Source organism: Oryza sativa, chromosome 8 (assembly GCF_034140825.1).
Source record: "Oryza sativa Japonica Group chromosome 8, ASM3414082v1".
Lineage (NCBI taxonomy): Eukaryota > Viridiplantae > Streptophyta > Magnoliopsida > Poales > Poaceae > Oryza > Oryza sativa.
Window position 1 is genome coordinate 26,143,026 of NC_089042.1, and position 23,277 is coordinate 26,166,302.

Consider the following 23,277-nt stretch of genomic DNA (forward strand, 5'->3'; position numbering starts at 1 on the left):
TTATAAGTTGTTTTGACTTTTTTTCTAGTTAAGATTTGTTAAACCCGAACAAATTCACATGAAAAAAATAGTAACACTTAAAATATTAAATTATTTTTAAAAAATCTAATATTAAATATATTTTGATAATATATTTGTTTTGTGTTAAAAATGTTATTATGTTTTTATATAAATTTGGTTAAATTTAAATAAATTTGATTAGAAAAAAATCAAAACGACTTATAATATAAAATGGAAGGAATACATTCCAAGTCACAACAAAATGGGAAGAAATGATTGACATGGAAATTGAATGATTGCCACGAACAAGTATCGCAAGCACTACAGATTAACAGAAGCCGCAGAGGCAGATTAGAGACGGAAACATACATTGGTAGGAAGTCACAGTACTATCCACGTTTACAATTTTTTTATTCCTAAACTATCCTTATTGAATCAATGGTGCGTGTTCATCCGAGAGGGAGGTACTGGAGGTACCTCTCAAGCACAGTAAAAGCGTTTTGTGCACTCTCTTCGGTGAAGACCTGATAGTAAAATTGAGTACCAAAAAAGAGAAGAGCGTGCCACTGATTCGCAGTTTTGCAGGCTAATAACAACTTATCAACATTTAGAACATCTAATTGACGCTATCAACCGAATAAAAGGGCGAAATGTAGAATACTCTTGCCACTAAATATCTTTCAGGTCTCATCTCTCAAGTCTCAAGCCGTTCTTTTATTGGTAAATTGGAACCATGCCATTATAATTTTGCAAAGTTTAAGATATGTCATCGGTATCTCAATGATATATAGAACCCACATGAGTCAATGACACGTGGGTCAGGATGGCATATCTTAATTTTTACAAAATTATAATGGCATAGCTCTAATTTTTCCTTCTTTTATCTCTTCGATAACTAAGGGAAAATTCTGTATAAGAAGAAAGTAGCCGTCGGTGACCACTACCTTCTTGAAGTTGCTCTCCGCCATGAAGAAGTCGAGGCACTTGCTCTTCAGCTCCGGGCAGCCGTGCATCTCGGCGCAGCCCAGCGTCGTCGCCACCGTCTCCACTGACACGCTCTCCCACAGCTTCTGGGCGCACATCAGCTTCAGCCCGTCCAGCGCGTACCTGTCCGCCGCCGCGAGCAAACGCTGATGATGAAGCAGATGATCGCTCGTGCTCGCCGTCGTCGACGACGATGAGCCCTCGATGATCTGCAGAACGTCCGTGTACACGAAGTGCAGCAGAGCTCTGAACGTCGTCGGCTCGATGTCATGCAGCGTGACGCACGGCATGGTGGCCTCCGCCGTGGAGCCGAGGAGCTCCACCCTGAACACCGGCGAGCGCGCGGCGAGCACGGCCCGGTGCGCGTGGAACGTCTCACCGCCGACGGAGAAGGACACGTCCGAGCCGTCGGCGCTGCCCACCATGGCGCCGAGCTGGCCGCCCAGGTTAGAGGGCGGCACGGCTATGGCACCACCGTCGCCGAGAATTACGAGCCCACATATGAATGTAGCCATGCCGTCGATCACATAAATCGACTCGAGATCGCTCCGTGTGATGAAGCGATGCCATCCAATGGAGCGATGCCATCCGATGAAACGATGCCATCCAAGGAAGCGGAAGCCGGAGGATGTTCCCCTAATTACATCTATAGAGCTATTCTTTGCACAGAGTGAAGATGGTTTACCATCTTTGTTCATCAAGAAGACCTCAAAGATAACATTGATCTTGGGGTCGATCTCAGTAAGCAGCAGGAAGACAGCGATGTACTCACCATTACGGCCCTCACATCCACGCGGGAATAACAAAATCGTCGCATTGTGCTCCCCGGCCGAGATTCTTATTCCGGGCAAGCACTCGCCGATGGCAAGCTTCTGGGTTTCGAGGTAATCAAGTTTGTACTCGATGAAACTAGAGGCCAGCATGCTTGCTGCCGTGTACTCCATATTTGTTGTATGGGGGCACTGGTGGAGAAACCCTTTGTAGTCCCGGTTCGTAACCCCCCTTTAGTCCCGGTTTCCAAACCGGGAGTACCAATCCGGGACTAAAGATCGCTATCTTTAGTCCCGGGTGAAATAACCGGGAGTAAAGATCGATCTTTAGTCCCGGTTGGTAACACCAACCGGGACTAAAGATGGCTCAGCCACGTGGCCGGCTGAGCCATCTTTAGTCCCGGTTGGTGTTACCAATCGGGACTAAAGATCGAGCTGACCTTTTTTTTTTTCATGGCCCTGTTGCTGCATGGTTTATATATATATATATATATATATATATATATATATAAACCATGCATATATATGTTTCAATACATATATATGCATACATATATATATGTATATATATATTATATTATATTATATGTATATACATGCATAATATATATGTATTTATACATATATATGTTATGCGAATGCATATGTATATAGATATATATATGACCAAAATATATTTACATTATAGAAAATGTGTACACATGCATATAGAAACATATGTAGTCATGTATTAATTACAATCCATTATATGTCCTAGCTAGCTACGATTTTGACGTAGTAGTACTCGCTGCTAGCTCAGAAGCTAAGGACCGGTGAATTGTGTTTCCGTCGTAGTAGAATTCACCCTTGGGATCAAGGATTTCTTCGTTGATGAATCCCATGAGTTGTTCTTGAACCGCCGCGATAAATTCCTTGTGTGTGGTCAGGTTATCCCTCATGCGAATAAACTATATGAATGTATGAAATTGATTAGTAATTAAACAAGAAATCACTACGTAATGAAATTTTGAATTTATTTGTACGTACATCGAGCTCTCTTGTGGTGATGATTTGGTCTGCAAGGCAGTGGCAATACTCGCACACGTAATAGCCGCACAAGTTAGTTCCCTGCTTTTGCTTTGCGCACTACAAATAAATGACAAACAACGAGAGATCTAATTAATATACACTTGTATGTATTTGAATCGGAGAAATATAAATGTAGAGCATGTGTACTCACAGAAAATTTGAACTTCCGCCTAAGTCTTTCTCTCCATTTGCCGCGGACCAAATGACGGAACCGATACCAAGCCCTACATGGAGTTTAAAGCTATGATTCGTAGTAGCAATTAACATAACAAGATTTTCTTAATTAACAAAGGAACTTATGACGGTACCTGTCTATAAGTTCGAAAACCTTGTCAAACGTAGACTCTTTTTTATCCATTGAGTCATATACGTTGACGGTGCAGGCCTCCAGGTCGATGAGTAAAAGCACCCAGTGGAATCTGCAATGTGCGTGGGATGCATTACATATGAAACACTTAGCAAGTTCGTACGGGAATGAAATTTGGTATGTAGGAAGACAGTAAAATTAAACTAACTCTATGTTGTATGGCAACAGTATGAACGTCTTGTAATGCTGCGCCTTCAGGAGATGGACGAGATTGTCCTCTGTTTCTTGTGGATATTGGTCGAGCATTGCGACGTTTACTTTTCGAGGGTCGATGAATCCAGTATCGAAAACCCTCCGCCGTCGGGCCCTTTGAATCTCCATTCTACAATGATAAAAGGGAGTATATTATTTTCTATAGTCTACTTATATACAAGGACCTAATTAATTAAAGGAGGTGTATAGTAAGAAATCTAACTGAACGATATACTTACAAAATCCAGCAACTCATAATAGAGACGTCGAGGGCGTCCAGCTGGTATAGTTCGTAGATTCCCCTGAAATTGTTCCAGAGAATGTCATCTCCTTGCAAGAAGTCCGTGTCCCTGATCCTCGCTCCGATCATCTCTCTACCGGTGGCGCTCATCTCCATGTACAGCTGATGGAACTTGTACATTTATGTGGGTAGGGACTGCAGCAGCTCAGGCTTGACAAGCGGTTTACCGAGTTCGTACATGTATTTCACTTCCGCCTTTTCGATTGGTGCGACTCCTAGCAATTGATCCGTAGTTAGACCGGTGTCAGTAATAAATTGTTCTATCATCATTTCTTTACCGGTCACCAACGGCTCGATCTCCTGGTTTGGTTGCTCTCCAAGCTGAGGGACTGGTTTGGACTTTCCAGAAGATGCTTTCTTCAGCGTTCGCTCATAGTCCGATAGCTTGATGGCCTCCTTGACAGATGCAGACATACCCCTGAAGAAGTTCCTGACACTGGGGGTCTATAGGAATCTTCTTTTCTGGACTTCGAGGCTTGAATTGTCTCTTGACTTCTGATGCAACGTAAGCGTCAAGCTCCTCTTGCGTGCAATCGTACCCCGGGTCCTTGTTCTTGGCGGCGTCAACTTTCGCCTTCTTCGTTGCCCTTGTGTGGGCAGGCGGTGGAGCTGGGGGGGCCCTTGACTTTGAAGGTGCCGGAAGAGGAGCTTGCGGGGGAGTAGGTGTAGGAGCACGAGGAGGAGTCGGTGCAGGATCCTGAGGAGGAGTAGATGCTGGAGCCTGAGGTGGAGACGGTGCTGGCGGAGCATGAGGAGGAGACGGTGCAGGATCCTGAGGAGGAGATGGCGGAGCCGGAGGAGATGGTGCACGAGACGCCGCTTGTCGCCCAGGGAGGATGATGTACCGCCTGCGCCATAGAATAATGGCATGGCATGTGTCTCGTAGATGCGTCTCACCGTCTCCTCCAGGGTAATCCAGCTCGAGGTCCTCGTACGCGCCTTCGACCAACTCAACTTCGACCTTCGAGTATCCTGCTGGAATCGGCCTGCAGTGGTAAGTACCTGAAGGGTCCGTTGGGATGGCCATGCCCGACGCCACCTTCATGTTGTGAGAGATTATTTATTAGTAATCAACATATATAAGCAGCAACTAGCGGAATGGCTAAATCTTACCTTTATTGATAAGTTCTTGAAAGGAATATGCAGCTCACATGGTGTCCGCTGAGTGATGTCATCAACGGGACAGGTCGATTCGTCTTGTGTTTGCATGGCGTCCATGCTCTGTGATCCTACCTGCCCCGTTGAGGCGCAGCTGCTATGGTTTCCTGACGGGCTCACCATTGCAGGAGGAATGGTCGGCTGGGGATCATGGGACCGATGTGCGGCCATGCGTTCATCAACCTTCCTTGCCACCTCCTCTTGCATGTTGAGTTCGTAGCTCGATACCCGGAACTCTAGGTCTGCAATCTTCGCCTCGGTATCTCTCTTGCTCCACATCCGACTCCTGTACGTGTGGATGTCCTCCTTGAAACCAATCTTCCAAGGAATCACCCCTTTCCCTCGTGTTCATCCTGGATGCTCTGGAGTCTGCAGGGCGAGTGTCAGCTCGTCCCTATCTCTGTCTGGTCGGAACGTGCCCTGAGAGGAGGCTTCCACTGCATCTGTTAGTCGTCGCGCAGCCTCTCGTATCTGATCGCCGAAGACCAGTGAGCCATCAGCTGGGTTGAGCGTTCCACCGTGAGCATAGTACCAGAACTTCGATCGTTCCGGCCAATTGGCTGTTGCCGGTTCGATACCCCTCTCAATCAAGCTAGCCTCCATCTACTCCCACTTCGGCATCGCGACGCTATAGCCTCCTGACCCCAAGTGGTGATGGTACTTCTTCTTGGCGGCATTTTCTTTGTTTCTTTCCATCATCGCCTGCCCTTGTTCACCTGTCTTATATGCAACGAACTCGTCCCAGTGATCCCTTAGCTTTGGGAATGTGTCGAAGTTCGGTGTCTGCCCCTTCAGTATATACTTCTGGTACAGATCTCCCTTGAAGCTCTGAAACTGTTCTGCCATTTTCTTCAGAGTCCACCTTTTCACTTTGTCCTCTGTACCCGCAGGAAGGGTGAATGTCTCGAGCATTGTGGTCCACAGCATCTCTTTCTCCGAATCTGGGACAAAGCTCTCATGATCTCCGCGTGCCCTTGTTCTTCGCCAGTACACCGTACTGACAGGCACGTTATCCAGCACAACCTAACCGTTGTGACGTACATAGTTCTTGGCGGCTTCGGCCGGGGCACTAGGACGTCCATCTTCTTCCACTTCCGTTATGATGTGCCGACCCTCAAGCTTCTTCGCTGCACCTCGTTGCCCGCGTGCCCTCTTTTGTCCAACGGAGGGTTGACTACCACTAGCCTCCTCCTCCTGGTTCCCCTCCACATCCTTTTCCACGTGCCCCTGCTGGTTCCCCTCCGCATCCCTCTCCACGTTCCCTTCCTCGTTCAAGTACTGGTTTGGATCCTCGTTCCCCTCTTCTTCATTCCAGTACTGGCTGCTTCCCTCCGCGATTGTATCGTACAATATCTGTTCCTCATCGCGGTCAGCCATCTGTTGATACAAGAAACATCTGCTAAGTCACGAGACATTTATGTTTTAACAATCTAAGTCATATATGCTAAGTGTAAATGTCGTACATTAGAACCCTACACAACCTTACGTGCTAAGTCTAATTACAAATCGTGATATAAGCTAAGTCTAGGTGACGTATATTATACAACCCTAGCTAGTAAATAATTATATACTAAGTCTAATTACAAATAAAATAATCTTATATTAAAACTCAAATAATATTACATGCTAAGACTAAAATAGTCATATATATGCTAAGTGTTTCGTGCGTATATGCTAAGTCTAATTAAGACTACAATAGTCAATTGCTACTTGTCGCACCAATTCCGTAGTCAATAATTACATACTAAGTCTAATTACAAATAAAGTAATATTATATTAAAACTCAAATAATATTACATGCTAAGACTAAAATAGTCATGTATGCTAAGTGTTTCGTGCGTATATGCTAAGTCTAATTAAGACTACAATAGTCAATTGCTAGGAGTCGCACCAATTCCGTAGTCAATAATGTCATACTAAGTCTAATTTGCAATAAAATAATCTTATATTAAAACTCAAATAATATTAGAACACTACACAATCTTATATGATAAGTCTAATTACAGGTCTAATAATCTTAATTAATTGCATTACAAATATAACAATCATTTATATTATTACGTCACTTGCCTGCTCCAATTCCTTCTAGGGCTAGCTCTTCCACTCAGGCTTGACGGACGACTCCGACAATACGTCTTTTCTGCAAGATACAAAAAGATGTATTAGGATAAATGCGAAGTAACATATATATATATATATATATATATATATATATATATATATATATATATATATATATATATATATATATATATATATATGTATATATATATATATATATTGCATTTCACGTTAACGTTCGTCCTCGTTCGTTCGCTCGTTCTCATTCATGTTCGTTCGCTTGTTCTCATTCACGTTCGTTCCCTCGTTCTCGCTTGTCTTCGTTCGATCGTTCTCGTTCTCGCTCTCGTTCGTTCGATCGTTCTCGTTCTCGTTCACGTTCTCGCGGCAACGTACGTTGACGTGTTCGTTCTCGCTCTCGTTCGTTCGATCGTTCTCGTTCTCGTTCACGTTGTCGCGGCAACGTACGTTGACGTGTTCGTTCTCGCTCTCGTTTGTTCGATCGTTCTCGTTCGTTAACGGCGGTGTGGCGGCATCGGGGCGGCGGTTGGCGCGGCGGCGTGGCGGCGGCGGCGGCGGCGTGGCGACGGCGGTGGTGGCGTGGCGTTGCGGGGCCGTGGCGGCGGCGGCGTGGCGTGGCGTGGCGGCGGCGGCGTGGCGTTGGCATGCGGCGGCGGCGTTGCGCAGCGGCGAAGGCGGCGGCGTGGCGCGTCGTCGTCGTGGCGTGGCGTCTCGTGGCGGGCGGCGCGACGGAGAGAGATCGAGATCGGAGAGATCGAGATGCATGAAGGGAGATCTGGCGGCGGCGGCTCTCACCCCAGAGATGCGGCGGCAGCGGAGGAGGTGGAGGCGGCGGCGAGGACGACGAGCTCGAGACGACGGCGAGATACGGCGGCATCGGCGCGGGGATTTGCCCTAGGCAGTGGCGGCGAAGGAGAGAGGCCGAGAGAGATCGATCGGCCGAAAACGTCTAAGTGTTGGTGAAGAAGACGAGGGCGCACCGGGAATATATATACCCCCGGATCTTTACGCCCGGTTGTTCTCAACAACCGGGACTAAAGATATCTTTAGTCCCGGTTGTTGAGAACAACCGGGAGTAAAGAAAAGATCTTTACTCCCGGTTGTTGAGAACAACCGGGACTAAATCTTTAGTCCCGGTTGTAGATTTAGTCCCGGTTGTTGAGAACAACCGGGAGTAAAGAAAAGATCTTTACTCCCGGTTGTTCTCAACAACCGGGACTAAAGATATCTTTAGTCCCGGTTGTTCTCAACAACCGGGAGTAAATATCTTTTCCCGCTATTTCGAAATTCTTTTTAAACCCGGTTAGGGTTAAGAACCGGGACTAAAGATTATAGCACTGCATATGATTTTCGCTTACATATCTGTTTATAAAATAGAAGTTAATGCATTAACATTATTTAAAGTACAAAGATTAATGACAATTACTTCGAAAAATTATTTTTGTCTGTAATAAATTAAGTGGATAAATCGTAATAAGCAAATATAATTAATAAAAATTCAAATAATCATATATACTTAGCATATATATGAATGATATTATTATATTGGTAAAAACTCTAATTAAGATATGTATGTACATACTGCATGATTTAAAATTAATAAAAATTGTAATCATCATATGTACTTAGCGTAGGAATTATATTAAATTAAATGCTAAAAACTCTAATTAACATATGTAAATGCCACATGCATGATTTAAACCTTTTAAAAATTCGAATAGTCATATATAAGTAGCATATGAAAGATAGTAAATTAAATTGTGAAAAACTCTAATATATGAATGATAGTTTTAAAAATATATTAAATTTAATACTTTTAAAAATTCTCCAGTCAATTATAATTAGCATATGAATGATAGTAAATTAAATGTTAAAAACTCTAATTAACATATGAAATTGCCACTTGCGTGATTTAAAACTTTTAAAAATCCTCTAGTCAATTATAATTATCATATGAATGCTAGTAAATTAAATGTTAAAAACTCTAATTAACATACATATGAAATTGCCACCTGTGTGATTTAAAACTTTTAAAAATTGTAAGTATCACATATAACTAGCATATACATGATTTAAACTTGTTGAAACCTCTAATAATCGTGCGTAATTAACATATGCCATACATCAATTGATTTATATGGATAATCAATACATCCAAAATAGTTTACATCGTGTACACAATAATTACGGCACGTACTTTCTCCTCACTATTGTTCCCTCCTTGTGATCGCTGCGTGAGTAAGGGGTGTCTTCATTTGATAGGAGGATGCTAGGGTCAATCGTCACCGTGAAAGGGGGTTGCCCATCCAACTGATCGTAATCCTCGTCGGTCTTGTCCTCAACTCCGACGATTTTTATTTTGCCTGGGAGAACCACTTGACGCTTAGGCTCATCAGGCCCTCTGCCCTTCTTTCCTTTGCTAGACATGTCCTTCACGAAAAAGACTTGCGTTACATCATTGGCAAGGACAAAAGGTTCGTCCGAGTATCCAACCTTGTTAAGGTCAACAGTTGTCATCCCACTGTCATCAATCATTACGCCTCCACCAGTCAACCTAACCCATTGGCACCGGAACAGAGGAACCTTGAGAGGACCATAGTCAAGTTCCCATATGTCCTCGATGGCACCGTAATACGTGGCAGTTGTTCCATCGTGTCCCATGGCATCGACACGAACAGCGCTGTTGTGGTTCGTGCTCTTCATGTCTTGGGCTCTCGTGTAGAATGTGTACCCATTGATCTCATATCCCTGGAATGTCGCGATCGACCCAGACGGTCCCCTCGCCAGGAAGGCAAGTTGTTGGTTGATCGACTCGTTACCCATGAGATGTTGTCGTAGCCACGCGGGGAAAGTATCAATGTGATGCCGTGTAATCCATACATCGGACTTACCGATGTTCCTGGCGTGAACTAGAGCCAAGTGCTCCTCGATGTAAGGAGCTACCAATGAAGTGTGTTGCAGAACAGTGAAATGGGCTTTACGGAATAAATTGTTGTCTACCGTCGTTATTGCTTTCCTTCCGAGAGTTCCCTTTCCCCGTAGTCTCCCTTCATGGCGTGATTCAGGTACCCCGATTGGGCGAAGGTCTTCGATAAATTCTACGCAAAATTCGATGACCTCCTCTGTTCCATAACCCTTGGCGATGCTTGCCTCTGGACGAGCACGGTTACGAACATACTTCTTCAGAACGCCCATGTACCTCTCGAAAGGAAACATGTTGTGTAGGTACATAGGCCCGAGAATACGGATCTCTTTCACAAGGTGACAAAGCAGATGTGTCATTATATTGAAAAATGAAGGTGGAAATATCAACTCAAAACTGACGAGACATTGCACCACTTCATTCTGAAGGGCTTCTAATCTATCCGGATCGATGACCTTCTGCGAAATTCCATTCATGAATGCACATATCTTTGTTATTGTTGCCCGGACATTGTCTGGAAGGATACCCCTTATTACAACTGGTAGCAGTTGTGTCATCAACACGTGACAGTCATGAGACTTTAGGTTTGTGAACTTCTTCTCCTTCGTGCTTATTATTCGCTTGATATTCGTGGAGTATCCAGACGGTACCTTTATGCTCTCCAAGCATTCAAACATACTTTCCTTCTCTGCCTTGCTAAGAGTGTAGCTGGCTGGACTCAAGTAATGGCTTCCTTTCTCCTTTGGTTCCGGGTGAAGGTCGCCGCGTTGTTCCATATGCTTCAGATCATTACGTGCTTCCAGTGTATCTTTCGACTTTCCGTATACACCTAGGAAGCCAAGAAGGTTTACGCAAAGGTTCTTAGTGAGGTGCATCACGTCGATTGCGTGGCGTACGTCCAAGAATTCCCAATATGGTAACTCCCAAAATATAGAGTTCTTTTTCCACATCGCCGCGTGACCATCTTCGCTCTCTATATGCTGGCTTCCAGGCCCCTTTCCGAACACTACTTTAAGATCTTTAACCATAGCAAACACTGTTTTCCCGCTGCGATGTTTAGGCTTCGTACGGTGGTCGGCCTTATGTTCGAAGTGCTTGCCTTTCTTTCGTACCGGGTGGTTTGCTGCAAGGAATCGACGATGACCCATGTATACAACCTTCCTACAGTGGTTAAGATACGTACTTTCTGTTTCATCCATACAGTGAGTGCAAGCCTTGTACCCCTTGTTGGACTGTCCGGATAGGTTGCTAAGTGCAGGCCAATCGTTGATGGTTACGAACAGCAGCGCTCGTAGGTTAAACTCCTCCTGTTTGTCCTCGTCCCACACGGGGACACCTTCCTTCTTCCACAACTGTTTAAGATCTTCGACCAGTGGTCTTAGGTACACGTCGATGTCGTTACCAGGTTGCTTGGGGCCTTGAATAATAATCGGCATCATTATGTACTTCCTCTTCATGCATAGCTAGGGGGGGAGGTTGTAGATACACATCGTAACGGGCCAAGTGCTATGGCCGCTGCTCATCTCTCCAAAAGGATTCATGCCATCCGTACTCAAACCAAACCGTATGTTTCGTGCGTCCTTTCCAAATTCTTTAAATTTTCTGTCGATGTTTCGCCACTGCGAACCATCGGCGGGGTGTCTCAGCATCCCGTCCTGTTGACGCTCTTCAGCGTGCCATCGTAACATTCTAGCATTCCCCTTGTTCCTGAACAAATGCCTTAGCCGTGGTATTATAGGGAAATACCACATCACCTTAGCAGGAATTCTCTTCTTTGTTAGCTGCCCGTCAACTTCTCCTGGATCGTCCCGTCTAATCTTGTATCGTAGTGCTTTGCAAACAGGGCATGCTTCTAGGTTCTCATACTCCTCACCGCGATATAGGATACAATCGTTCGGACATGCGTGAATCTTATGAACTTCCAGTCCTAACGGGCAGACTATCTTCTTAGCCTCGTACGTTGTCTCGGGCAATTTGTTTCCCCCCGGAAGAATGTTCTTGACGAGTTTCAATAAATCGCCAAATGTCTTGTCACTAACCCCATTTTTTGCCTTCCATTGCAACAACTCCAGAGTGGTATCCAACTTTTTGTGCCCCTGCTCGCAACCTGGGTACAACGAAGTTCTGTGGTCCTCCAACATCTTGTCCAATTTATGGGCCTCCTTTTCACTTTCGCAGTCTTCCCTGGCGTCCTGCAACATCTGACCAAGATCATCCGCAACGTCGTTACCATCAGCAGCTATTTCCTCCTCGCCCGTTTGATTTCCTTCAAATCCAACATACTGAGCAAAGTCCGGAATATTGTCGTCTTCCACTTCATCTTCTTCCATTTCAACACCTTGCTCTCCGTGGGATGTCCAACAATTATAGCTTGGCATGAACCCCGACTCAAATAAGTGGAAATGAATAGTCCTAGATGCAGAATACTTCTTCTGATTCTTACACTTATTGCATGGACAACAAATAAAACCCCTTTGCCTGTTAGCTTCGGCCACTCTCAAAAAATAGTGCACGCCGTCAATAAACTCTTTGGACCGCCGGTCAGCGTATATCCATTGCCGATCCATCTACATGAGTCAAAAAAACCGTACACAAATAATTATTCTTACAATAATGACAGTCATACAATAATTATAAGATATCTTTATTCATACAAAAATCATAAAATATTACACCAAATAATTCTTAAAAACTATTTGTAAAGTTTTAAACTAATTTTAATGTGTTTTACTTCTTTTAATTTTCATTTTAGTTTGTTTTCTATTATTTAAGATTAACTTTCACTAGAGTTTTCCTTCTCAACTATTTTATAAAACCTTGTTTAGCAAATGAACTAAATTTCTATATATTCTTTCTTCCCCACACACATTTTCTCTCTCATCAACTTACAACTAAATTTTGGAGACAAAAAAAGTGTGCAAAACATAGGTGCAAATGTAGTATGACAAAAAAAACATTGGAGGATGAAGTTGTAAACCTTTTAGGCACCTCCGATTTGTATGTAATCACCAAAATAAATTCAATAGAAATTTTGGCATGACCTCCCCTCTTTTTTGAAGAAATTTTGAAGCTTGCTCGGGCAGCTGGAGGAGGAAGAAGACATATATATAGGGGTGGGACTTTAGTCCCGGTTGGTAGCACCAACCGGGGCTAAAGATCACCGGGATCTTTAGTCCCGGTTGGTATTACCAATCGGGACTAAAGTTAAGATCTTTAGTCCCGGTTGGTGCTACCAACCGGGACTAAAGATCCCGGGGGGGCCTGACAGGCCCTGACAGCATTCGAACCGGGACTAAAAATGATCTTTAGTCCCGGTTGGTAACACAAACCGGGACTAAAGATCAAATATGCCTGTTACCCTTTTGAATCGGGACTAAAGATCATCTTTAGCCCCGGTTTTTATTGCATCCGGGACTATTGTGGAAATCGGCCGACCGACGAAAGATGGTTTCTCCACCAGTGGGGATGAATGGATTCGAACTGCTCAAGGGAGAATTTATAGTTACACTATTAACAGCATGCATCGATGTAAACCGATCCAAGTGTGGATGCAATCAATAATTAAGTGCTTAATTAGGAACCCTTGGAATTCCAAGAGGCAGAGAGAAGGCGATGGATCAATCGGCGCCAAGTCTCCCAACCAACCGTTGCGTGAAACTGACGGTCACAGAAAAGAAGATGAAGATGCAATAAGAGCATGTACAATAGCATACTATAAGCTAGCTATAACCACATATCGAGAAGAAAAGAGAAGAGATAGAAGAAAACGGGCTACAGATTTATAGCCGGCTGCAACACAGACTCCAATACATTATGAGTGTATGAGAGGTATGACCGAGTATTAATGATGTAGTATATTTTTATATAGGTAACTATTGTATGAATGGACTATTAGATTGACTATAGATGATTTAGAGCCAGCAATTGGCTATACTATTGAACTTGCTCTAATGGAATTTCAACGGCGGCCGCTAGCTGATGAAATCCGGAGTAGATTGCCGGTTTGGCGCGGCCCATGAAAGAGTGCATAGTCAAGGCACAACCAATTCTACTCTACAGATTACAGAAGCCAAACCGCCAATATCCAATCAAACCTTACAATTCGAAGAACATATTTCTTCTTGATGTGCCGCGTTAACATTGGTATGTACCAATGAACTCGCCTATTCTACGGTGAAGACTTAATATTAGTATAATAAATAGTATAAAAATGCAGCCATGCATGGCTCATGGATTAATTTGCAGCTTTGCGTCTAAAAACTAATTATAGATGCAAGGAAATTCACGATACCAACGTACTCTCCATCTCTAAATAAATAAGTGCAATTTTAATTAATCAAATCAAGCATACAGAGTGAAAAAGAGACAAGGGGAAGAAAACGAGGAGAAGGGAGTGCTATTAAAAACGAGAAGAAAAAAAGTAAAGTACTTCCTCCATCGGATAATATAAGACGCGTACGTATTTTAAGATTCAACCTTTAAAACATTTGACGAACACTTAATATAATATGAAATGCATTTTATTTGTTAAAAATATGTCATTAGATTGAGAATTAAATTTACTTTTATATGGTTATAATTTCGTTGCTACAAACCTTCAAGTATATGAGAAATTATTAGCTAAAAATTAGTTTTTGAGACCGTGCCAATTTTGAATTATAAGATAGAGGGAATAGTAGTAATAAAGAGGTCTAATGGACCACTCTAAAACTACATTATTAATTAGAGACTAATCTTCAAGTTACAACTATACTTCCTCTATTCTATTCTAAAATATAAGTCACAACCACTCTTAACCCAAAACTAAGAAATAATTATTATCACATTATAGTTCGGATTATCCTAATAAATAGAATGCATGTACCCAATTAAATTAGAAATCTTGATGATTAGCATTTAAATAATAATATTTTAATGGAAAATATGTGTTAGTTAATGACATACATGCATGCACGTCTTCTATTATGAAATAACTTTAAAAAATAGTTGTGTCTTATGTTATGGAATAGAGGAGTACTTATTTAGAAATGGAGGGGTAAATCCCAGCCTCTATATCTAGGACATACAACTAGCTAGGATAAGACATGCGAGTAAAATTTTATACTTAGTTATAAATATTTAATGTTTAGGATGATATTTGATCATAAGCTACTTACCATAAGTTTGGTATTAAATAAAAATAAGTGTATAAAATTTAATAGGGTGAATAGCTAATTGAGTCCCTCGAGTTTTATCGAAGGCTCAATTTGATCCTTCACGTTTCATTTTGTCCACATGGCTCCTCTAAATATTTGCTTTGGTTTGAAATCATCCTTGGCCCACTTAATATGCCATATGACTATTTCTAGTTAATATTTCTATTAGAAAATATTCCTTTTGCCTTTAATTTGTATACAACTATATACCAGAAAAGAGAAAACCAAGATGAATAAACAACATTGCAGATGTACTTCCCATTATTTCAACATGTGCACATATCGTATACGCTTTCTAGTACATAATTTATTTTCGTTTTACATAATTTACTATGTATTATCTATAAAAAAATCAAGCATGTAATTTTTCTCTTATATATGTGAATGATGGGGATATAAGTGTCATTTATCAAGAGAGTTGTTGGTTCAAGGATATGTTTGAACTAAAATGAAAACAACTCGAAGGACTAATACGGGTAAATTGAAACATTAAGGACTAAACTGAGCCTCAAATAAAACTTGAGGGACCACTTTAGCTATTCACCCAATTTAATTGGCTGTTGATGGATATATATAGCATAAATATTTTAACTAAATTTGTATTTATAAAATTTAACTCTTAATTTACAGACAAAATATTTAGGACTTGAGGAAATGCACAAGTGAAATCTCAAGTTTCAATCGTCGCTTTTATCTCCTCGCAACGGGAAACTCTGCCCAAGTTGAAAGTAGCCCTTGGTTAGCACTACGTTCTTGAAATTGCTGTTCGCCGTGAAGAAATCGAGACATCTGCTCCTCAGCTCTGGGCAGTTGTGGCAACCGTCTCGGCACAGATCAGAGTTGTGGCAACCGTCTCTACCGACACGAGCTCCCAAATATTTTGGGCACACATAAGCTTCAGGCTATCCAGTGCAGACCTATTTGCCGCTGCGAGAAGCGGCTCAAGCAGGTCGGCTAAACCGTTTAAACGATTATCCATTAAATATTTAATGACAAGATGATACAAGTAAAATTTTATAGTTAGTCATAAATATTTAATGTTTACGATGATATTTGATCAAACTTGTTGAAACTATTGCCATCAGTTTTTTACACCCTCCAGGCTGATAATACTTGTAGTTTTAGATAAGGGTGAGGTCAAACTTTAGAATATTTGATTATGAATTATTTTTAAAATATTTATTTTCAAATATGGTGACTATATGTATAAATTAGTATTAAAAAGTACTTTAATAAAACCATATATTTGTTAACACTTTTATACATATTATAATGAAAAATAATGGACAAAGTTGGTTTTTGGAGATCATTCAATTGTCCAAAACGATAAGTATTATCAACCCGGAGGGAGTATTATTATAATAAGATTATAAAGATTAATAGGCTGTCGATGGATAGAATTTAAAAAAAAACTAAACTAAAATTTAAATAGATCTTATTTTACAGATAAAATATTTATGACTCGAGGAAGTGTATAAGATTAAGTTTAACAATATAGCCAACTACTAGCTCCAAAATTAAAACATTATCTATAACCAACCTAATAGTCCACCCATACAACAGTTAATTGTATATATATGTACCACATAAGTAATTAATGTCTAATCAACTAATCTCTCTCATATAGTTTGTTTGAGCCCGTACTGGAGCTGACTATAAATTTGTAGCTCACTTTTCTTCAACCTTCATCACATAAACAAAAATATGATACGGTATAACTTATATATCCCGCTTAATTTTGGCCTTGTTTGGATCCTCCGAGCTATTAAATAGCCCTCCGGAATCTTGCTATTTAGAAGTATTAAATATAGATTACCGACAAAACTGATTCCATAACCCCTAGGCTATTTTGCGAGACGAATCTAATGATGTATATTAATCCATGATTAGTGGCTGATTATTGTAGTATCACTGTAGCAAATCATAGATTAATATACCTCGTTAGATTCGTCTCGCAAAATAGCCTAGGAGATATGAAATAGGTTTTGTCAGTAATCTATGTTTAATACTCCTAAATAACAAGATTTCATAGGGCTATTTAATAGCCCTCCAGATCTAAATAGGGCCTTTAATGTACTTCTCAAAGAAGTCGCAAGTTTCAATCCTCGCTTTTATATCCTCAATAACCAACGGGAAACTCTGACCAAGGTGAAAGTATCCCTCGGTAACCACTACCTTCTTGAAATTGCTGTCAGCCGTGAGGAAATTGAAGCATCTGCTCTTCAGCTCTGGACAGTTGTACACTCGGCACAGATCAGAGTCGTTGCAACCGTCTCTACCGACACGAGCTCCCATAGCTTTTGGGAACACATAAGCTTCAGCCTATCCAGTGCATACCTGTTTGCCGCTGCGAGAAGCGGCTCAAGCAGGTCGGATGTACCTAACAATGGTGGCAAAACGTCCGTGTACACGAAGTGTAGCAGAGCTTTGAACGTCGCCGGCTCGATGTCGTGCAGCGTGACGCACGGCATGGTGGCCTCGGCCATGGAGCCGAGGAGCTGCGCCCTGAACACCGGCGAGCGCGCGGCGAGCACGGCCCGGTGCGCGTGGAACGTCTCGCCGCCAACGGCGAACGACGCGTCCGAGCCGTCGGCGCTGCCCCCCATAGCTCCGAGTTGGGCACCCAGATTGGGGGGCGGCACGGGGATAGGATTGCCGTGGACGTCGTTGCGCACAACCATGAACCCACACACGAATGTGACCGTGCCTTTGTCGCTGACATGATCCGGCTGTAGATCACTCTGCTTGACGAAGTGACGCCACCCAGTGAACCGGAGACCCGATGCTGTCTCCATGTTTGGCCCCATGGTCCTCTTTGCATGGTGCGAGGAAGGTTTCCCGTCTTTGTCCATCAAGAAAACCTCAAAGATAATGCTGATTTTGGGGTCGATCTCATTCTCATCCAGCAGCAGGAAGACAGAGATGTACTTGCACCCTGCATGCGAGTAGAAGTGGAACACAATCGTCGCATTGTGCTCCCCGGCCGAGATTCTTCTTTCTGGTACCCATTCGCCGATGACAGTCATCCAAGAGGCTTCTAGGTAGTCAAATTTGTACTCGATGAAACCGGAGGACAGCATGGTCGCCGGCGGCGTATGTTTTGTTGCGTGCGGATATCCCAAAAGGAGAATTAATTTGATCATACGAGAGAGAGGACAATTTATACTACCGAAAGTAGCGATGAGTTGTTCGGTCTGGTGAGGAATAAACGACAGGGGATTCAGATAAATTTTTAATTAGGATTTGTAAACAGATCATCTCCGGACTCTGGTCGATTGGTGATAAAATAAAGGGCAAAAAAAAATCGAAGCTATTTTCATCCGTATCGGTGAGACCGCGTATGCGTTTCTGTCTCCATAAGCCGTGGCCAACTCGGTGTCATACCCAGATTGAAAATTTTCCCCAAAAAACAGACAAGAACAAATCTCAAAAAATAGCATCTCAAATTGCATTTCGGCTCATTCATTTGCCCAAAACAGCCATAACATCTAAACGGAAAAAAAAGAAAGAGCGATGCATCCACCAATCATGTGCAACAAGCAAGCCCACCGGTTGCAGATTGGTGCTAACCACTTCGAGATCGAAGGAGTGGCGTGGGGAAGGAGGTCTTCTACCTGCCCGCCGTCGTCACGCCCATATGACCAACCAAATACCAACACAACCAATTCTCAGACGTGAATAGACAGTACAAACGCGGAATTATTAAAAGAAATGCACGAGGTGCGACGGATTAATATGCAGTTTTGCAACTTATAAGACTAATAAGCAATATTCAAATAATAATTATGATATCTATCGACGTAATAAAAGGGCTAAACGTTATATATAGATCAATTTGGAATGGAGGGAGTATAATGTTTCAACGTTCACTTCTTAAGCCGTGGCTTTATCTCTTCGATAACTGACGGAAAACTCTGCCCAAGATGAAAGTAGTCCTTGGTTACCGCTACCTCCATGAAGTTGTCTTTCGTCACCACGAGATCTATGCACCTGTTCTTCAGCTCCGGGCAGCTGTGCATCTCGGCGCAGCACAGAGTCGCTATCACCGTCTCCACTGACACGCTCTCCCACAGCTTCTGGGCGCACATCAGCTTCAGCCTCTCCAGCGCGAACCTGTCCGCCGCCGCGAGCAAACGCTGAAGCAGATCAGTTGTACTCGTCGACGAAGAGCCTTCGATCTGCAGAACGTCCGTGTACACGAAGTGTAGCAGAGCTCTGAACGTCGCCGGCTCGATGTCACGCAGCGTGACGCACGGCATGGTGGCCTCCGCCATGGACCCGAGGAGCTCCGCCCTGAACACCGGCGAGCGCGCGGCGAGCACGGCCCGGTGCGCGTGGAACGTCTCGCCGCCGACGGCGCTGCCCACCATGGCGGCGAGCTGGCTGCCCAGGTTGGACGGCGGCACGGCGACATGGTCGTCGCCGTCGTCGTCGTTGCGCAGAACTACGAGCCCACATATGAATGTGACCATACCGTCGAGTGATTCGAGATCGCTTCGCATCACAAAGCGATGCCACCCAAACCAGTCGTAGCCATCCTGGGACGCCCAACACTGCATAGTCCTCTTCGCATGGAACGAGGATGGTGTACCATCTTTTCCAATCAGGAAGGCCTCAAAGATCACCTTGATTTTGGGGTCAATCTGTTTCAGCATCACGAAGAAGAGAGAGATGTATTCACCATTGCCGTACCCAAACCCATGCGGGTAGCACATGATCTTCGCATTGTGCTCCCCTGTCGAGATTGTTGTTGCTGGCAATCTCTCGCCAATGGCTAGCTTGTGGATTTGTTGGTAGTCAAACTTGTACTCGATGAAACCGGAGGACACCATGTTGCTACTGGCGTCTATGGGACCTGACCGCCTGAGTAGTAGTAGTATTATTATTTGATCTGCTGGTTGACACTTTTTCACGGCCAACACAAGATCACCTAACGATTTACGGTATAATTAACAGAGTTGCCAAAATCGATAGATCAAAATCGGCTAGCGGAACCGATTTCGAGATTAATTCAATTTCATGGAATCACACAGCTAATTTACGAGCAAATTAGTAAAGAAGATAATATCGTACTTACGTGACGACGAACGACTAGTTTCCGAGTAAACTAGCAAAGGATAACCTCCTCATTTTTATAGAGAAGCACAACCGTTTTTCAGCGCAAAACGGTAAAGATCAACCAAATCCTAGGATTGCTATAACTCAGGCATAAAAGTAAAATAGAAAATAACGGAAAAGTAAAGGAACGAGAAAAATAGCAGATCGGTAATGTTCGGGGTCGTCCTCGAATCTAAAACCCCTGATATGTATAAGATTATAAGGGTATATGCACTGCTACGGCGCAGACGAGAAATCTACGGAAACAAGGTACCAGAAAATCCTAACAAATAAACTACCAAAAATATCTATCTTCCACTCCTGGCAACCACGCACATCCACAGCTTCGGCATGCAATCGATCAGTACAGGAGCCGAGTTGTCTGCTGTGAAATTCAATGATCCAAGCATATGTCTCCAAGCTAAGTCAGCCATTATGGCCTTCCATCAATTACGTATATAATCCCAGTGCATCACAACTAATCCTGACACACATAAATTTGTCTTTCCAGCAAACCACTTAACACATATAGTACAAGTTATTTTAGATAATTTGGCCTGCTCAAATAAAATCAACTATGAGCCAAATTATGACATAAAGACTGCTAAAGAGAGAATTTATAGTACAGCAATGCATGCATACGCATCGATGCAAAGTACTAGGTGGTGTTTGGATCCAGGGACTTAACTTTAGTCCCTGTATTTAGACACTAATTTATAATATTAAATATAGACTACTTATAAAACTAATTACATAAATGAAAGCTAATTCACGAGACAATTTTTTTAAGCCTAATTAATTCATAATTAGATAATGTCTTTCCAGCAAACCACTTAACACATATAGTACAAGTTATTTTAGATAATTTGGCCTGCTCAAATAAAATCAACTATGAGCCAAATTATGACATAAAGACTGCTAAAGAGAGAATTTATAGTACAGCAATGCATGCATACGCATCGATGCAAAGTATTAGGTCGATGCAAAGTATTAGGTGGTGTTTGGATCCAGGGACTTAACTTTAGTCCCTGTATTTAGACACTAATTTATAATATTAAATATAGACTACTTATAAAACTAATTACATAAATGAAAGCTAATTCACGAGACAATTTTTTTAAGCCTAATTAATTCATAATTAGATAATGTTTATTGTAGCATCACATAGGCTAATCATGAATTAATTAGGCTCAATAGATTCGTCTCGTGAATTAGTCCAAGATTATGGATGAGTTTTATTAATAGTCTACGTTTAATATTTATAATTAATTTCCAAACATCCGATGTGATAGGAAATTAAAAGTTTTAGTCCCATCTAAACAGGGTCTACTCCCTCCGTCCCAAAAAAAGATAAACCCTGGGTTTCCATGTCCAACTTTGACTGTCCGTCTTATATAATTTTTTTTAATAATTCATATTTTTATTGTTGTTAGATGATAAAGCATGATTAATGCTTTGTGCGTGACTTGTCTTTTTAATTTATTTTATATCTTTTTTAAATAAGACAGACGGTCAAACGTTGGACACGAAAATCAAGGTTTGTCTTTCTTTTTTTTTTACGGAGGGAGTAATTAGTAACGCTTTGGAGTTCCAACCGCGGAGAGGAGAAGATCCATGATGTCTCCATACAACGCCTCTTCCAAAGCGTCGAGAATGTGAAGACGACGACGCCTGGACGCCTGGTGCGTGTCAGTGCGATTGATAGTCAAAAAACAAATGAAACGAAACTGCGGATACACACCGGATTCTAATCACTATAGAGTAAAAACATGTTAACTAAATGGTTATAAATTTTTTAAAAAATATTTGATAAAATAAATTAATATGTAATATACAATTCTACAAACATGCATGTTCAAATTCAACTTCTACAAATATATAACTAATATAAATATTCTTATTTTTTCGTTCGTCACCTCATATGTGCGGTGATTTTTTTGTCCCCCTCGCCTCTCCTAAATCTTAGTCGGAATTCCATCACCCCGACCCAAAAAAACTTCCCAATCAGAATTCAATCAATCACACAAATAAAATAAAATCGGAGGAAGCAATATACACACACAAATATATCAAAAAAGGATCAAAGGGGAGGTCGCCGTCGAGCCGCCACCGCCGCCGCTGGGACGCTGGCGGGCTGTCGATGCCTCCCTGGGCGCCGCAGCCCCCGCCGCTGCCGGTTGTGGGGGAGCCGCCGTCGCCGCTCACAGGGGGAGGGCGGCACCGCCACTGCTCGGGGGGGGGGGGGGGGGGCCCGCCGCCGCATCTTGGGCTCGGGGGAGGGCGCTGCCCCCGCTGCCGTTCGGGGGGAGGGCGCCGCTGCCGCCGCTTGGGCTCGGGGGGAGAGGCGGCGTCGCCGCCGCAGTCGCTCGGGGAGAGAGGCGCCGCCGCCGCCGCCGCTTTGTCACGGGAGCATCAGGGGCGCGGAGGGGAGGGCGGCGAAGCGAGAGAAGGGAGAGAAGGAAATGGGCTAGGGTTTTTGATGGCTAAGGAGAGGGAGGGGGTTTTTGTTTCCCCGATCTCGACGCTCGGCCGTCCGATCAAAACCCTAGAGATCGGACGGCCGCCGTCAACCGGGCCGAAATGGGCCCAAGAGGGATCGAGAGCGAGGCCACTTTTCCGGCCCAAGCCTAGGTTGCGGCCTGGGGAGGGGTAGAGCGCCCGCGCATGCGCAAAAGGCCATAGGCCGACCGGCAAGGGACGAAAAGAAGTCTATTTTAGGTCCCTCGGGCCGAAGAAAAAGATTCAGAAGCATTTACAATTATAGTTATTGAATGTGTTTATTTCGAATCAAACCTAAAATGAAGGATTTTCTTTCTTTTTCCAATTAAATAATTGTTAAATGATGTTTGTATTATTAAAATTAACAATTAAGCTCTAAAAATTCCAATAAAATTCTAAAGAGCGTAACTAATCATGGAGAATTTAATAAAATTAAATTTAACCATGTTATTTTATTTCTCACATTTGCTTTACTTGTAAATTTATTTAATTATACACATACCTACTTAAAAATACCAAATATGTCAATAAATTTGTATTTAATTAATTGCATATTTTTCTGATATGTACGCTTCCAAATTCAATATTTTTGTGCACATGTGTTATAAGTACAAAGCAATCTTAAGCATCCATGTTTGTTT

At 42.7% G+C, this 23,277-nt stretch overlaps 2 protein-coding genes and 1 pseudogene across 2 annotated transcripts; all 3 read right to left on the minus strand.

Annotated features, from left to right (window-relative positions):
* Positions 1–848: 848 nt before the first annotated feature.
* LOC107275448 (BTB/POZ and MATH domain-containing protein 1) lies at positions 849–1,928 on the minus strand. Its single transcript, XM_015793857.1, has one exon. It carries the CDS (start codon positions 1,926–1,928, stop codon positions 849–851), a length of 1,080 nt encoding a protein of 359 aa, XP_015649343.1.
* Positions 1,929–17,095: 15,167 nt separating this feature from the next.
* LOC107276006 (BTB/POZ and MATH domain-containing protein 1-like) lies at positions 17,096–18,120 on the minus strand (annotated as a pseudogene).
* Positions 18,121–18,721: 601 nt separating this feature from the next.
* Positions 18,722–22,615, minus strand: LOC107278563 (BTB/POZ and MATH domain-containing protein 1). The gene has a single exon (XM_015795061.3). The coding sequence runs from the start codon at positions 19,870–19,872 to the stop codon at positions 18,907–18,909; it is 966 nt and encodes a 321-aa protein (XP_015650547.1). The 5' UTR covers positions 19,873–22,615; the 3' UTR covers positions 18,722–18,906.
* Positions 22,616–23,277: the final 662 nt, after the last annotated feature.